The sequence below is a fragment of the Trachymyrmex cornetzi genome, unplaced genomic scaffold (assembly GCF_001594075.2).
Source record: "Trachymyrmex cornetzi isolate Tcor2-1 unplaced genomic scaffold, Tcor1.1 scaffold3411, whole genome shotgun sequence".
NCBI classification, from domain to species: domain Eukaryota; kingdom Metazoa; phylum Arthropoda; class Insecta; order Hymenoptera; family Formicidae; genus Trachymyrmex; species Trachymyrmex cornetzi.
The window spans coordinates 4,530-7,447 of NW_017298122.1; the positions used below are offsets into that span (position 1 = coordinate 4,530).

At 35.6% G+C, this 2,918-nt stretch overlaps 1 protein-coding gene across 1 annotated transcript in view; it reads right to left on the minus strand.

Annotated features, from left to right (window-relative positions):
• The window catches only part of LOC108763158 (uncharacterized), a 3,044-nt gene extending 2,239 nt beyond the window's left edge, over positions 1-805 (minus strand). Inside the window, exons 1-2 of the mRNA XM_018510532.1 lie at positions 754-805; positions 3-187 (exon numbers count right to left, since the gene is read on the minus strand). Coding sequence (XP_018366034.1) covers positions 3-187; positions 754-805 — 237 coding nt within the window. The remainder of the gene's footprint in view (positions 1-2; positions 188-753) is intronic.
• Between the last annotated feature and the right edge of the window lie 2,113 nt (positions 806-2,918).

A 2,918-nucleotide genomic window follows, 5' to 3' on the forward strand; every position in this document is an offset into this window, starting at 1 on the left:
GCCGACATCGGCGACGTCAGCGTCGTCATTGTTGTCACCAATGATGTCGGCATTGTTGGAGTCGGTGTGGCCAGGGACACGGTTGACAAAATTTCCGGAGCCGTCGTTGATTTTGACGGGGTCGTCGTCAGCCGATCAGGCCATTTATTGCAGTTGCTGCAATATTTTATGCTGCCTTCGCTTTTTGCTGAAAAAAGATAAATACTTGAAATGCTTGTCGGCCAAACTAATTCTAATATATATATATTTATATAGACTTTATAGATCAGAGCCTCCTAACTCGCGTGTAGCGTGCGTTTTACATTACAAAATAATACCTTCTTCCTTCTTTCCTCGATTTGACTTCCGATATACAGAGACGGATAAAATGCATCGTCTACAATACACAGAGTAAGTAAGAGTAAGAAATTGACCAATCACAATCGATTATTCTTCTCACATTCGACTGTGATTGGTCAATTTCTTACTACTTCTTACTCCGTGTATTGTAGACGATGCATTTTCTTTTATCCGTCTCTGTATGTCGGAAGTCAAATCTAGAAAAGAAGAAGGATCTCGTAACGTAAAACGCACGCCATGTGCGAGTTGAAAGGCTCTGCCGTACATCTTTCGACCATTAATAAGGTTATCTTCAGTACAATGATTATGCGAACAGTAATCGCACCGAAAATAACCTTATTAAAGGTGAAACGTTTAGTATACATTACAATTATGCATGATATACATATACAATTACGAGGAATATGTACTTACGCCTTCGATTTCTCAATCCGTAACAATTCGACTGCGAAGTTTCGCGCACCATCCCTCTGGACTGTCACTGCCGAACTGCCGCGATACCGTACGCGCCGTGCAAATGTTTTGCCGTGCAAAGATGACGATCGCGTTCAGCAAATTCAACTGTCACGTGCTTGTCGCGCGCTGTGCGCGTGGCAACTTATTATTGTCGAGAAGCGTTGCGTCCTGTGTATGTATGTACAGGACTAAATTCTCTTCTACAATAGGGTCGCAAACCGTAAAGGCCGGTCTACAATACACGTAGTAAGCTTGATTTACTGCTATTCTTCGAATGCTTCGACGGCTCGCGTAAAAGAGCAACGTTCTACGAACGCGGTACAGCGCACGGAGTCGTGGAAGAGAGATGATTAATAAAATTACAAGGATGATATCAATAAAATGTTATAGTTTACAAATTGAAAAGTCCTTATACGTCGTGCAATATAGAAATAATTTTTTATTTGGCTATTGGAGATTTGGTACGCAACTCGACGGCTCGCGTAAAGGAGTACGGCAATGTCTCGCGCCATGTGTCACCGCCGAGACACTACCATGTCTCCAGATTCTTCCAACAGTTGTTTAATTAAAACTTAAAAGTACACGTATAAAGTAATTATATAAAAATATATTTATAGTAATACGTTTATTGATAACGTTATTTGTAAAAAAAAAATTTATGAAAAAAGAACCGAACGTAGGATCTTCAGCATACTGATCTCGCACCTAACGCCCGAAACCACGCTGAGTTCTTACGGTTCACCTCTACGAACGCGGTCTTAAAATTTAAACCAACAACTGTAGGAAGAATACCGAATCAGTTTATTCAATTGACAAATAAGAAAGGAAAAAATTTTCGAATAAAATTTCTGATAATGAAGTAAATTCTGGAAGTGGAATAATCAGACATTCGACATATCTTAAAAAAGAAACTTATTGCAAACAAGTAATACTTATTATAAACAAGTAAGTGCACATTACTATTTAGATTTACATGTCACAATTTATTTCAAAATTAAACAATTTTCTATCAAATATCATCGCGGACTCCTCGGTATCTTTAGATTGAACAAATCAACAACTCAATGAATGAATATAAGAACATTTGTTACATTCTGAAAAACTAGAAAATTGTTAAAAGTGACACATAAATCAAGTGTGTGTGTGTTGTTATTTTTTTTTATAACATGTTAATATACAAATCTCAGAGTTATTAAATGTTGTCACTGTCTCGCTTTAAATTCGCTTTATATCTCGCTATATGTTTTTATAGTTTGAATTTCATTCTCAAACATGTAACCAAAAACTCCAAGGAATTTAAATAATACAGTATTGTTGTATGCCATAATGTATACCTAAGTATAAAAAAATATTATGCATGTGCTCTACTAAATCTTTACTGTAACTTTTTTAAAACCTTTTTTTTTAAAGTAATAGAAAAAATGTAAAAACAGAACGTTCTTTAACGTTCTTTAATTTATTCACAATGTCATTTAATAATTAACGTATGTATATTAAAAAATTTTTCCAAATATTAAGATTCAAATCCAAAACACGTTATATAAAATTTGAATATTTTATTCCTTGAAAAGAAATATTAATGTATTCTGTCAAAAAATATTTAGATATATGTTTGTAAAAATGCACTCATTTTTTTATAGATGCATTTACATTATCGAGGTTAATATAGACAATCTGGAAACATCTTTATATTCACGTCGTATCATCGCAGTAGTATTGGCATACTGAAAAGTAAACGGACTCTTCTTTGCGCCGATATTATCTATTGCGCGGACCGTAAACCGTTATGCGTGATGTTGCGCGCGTAAACAAACAACGGCGCGAGAAGACAAGTCTATCCCTGCTGTTATCCGCGTCCACATCGTTGCCGCGTAACAGCTGTGTCATTATCAGTGGTGTAGTGTAGTAGTGTTATAGTGTGTGTTCGTTGTTTCCCAAAAATGGGAAGAAATTATTCTAGGAAAGTACTACCTCTCTGTGCTAAGAGAAAGACCAGAAAGGGAAAATGGTTGAAAAGGTTAGTATGTCATTTGCGTGTTATTTGAGAAAGCATAAAAATGATATGTTACATGCTCGCTACCATACATTTGACAAACTTCCGCTATATTTATATTAGTTTTTAT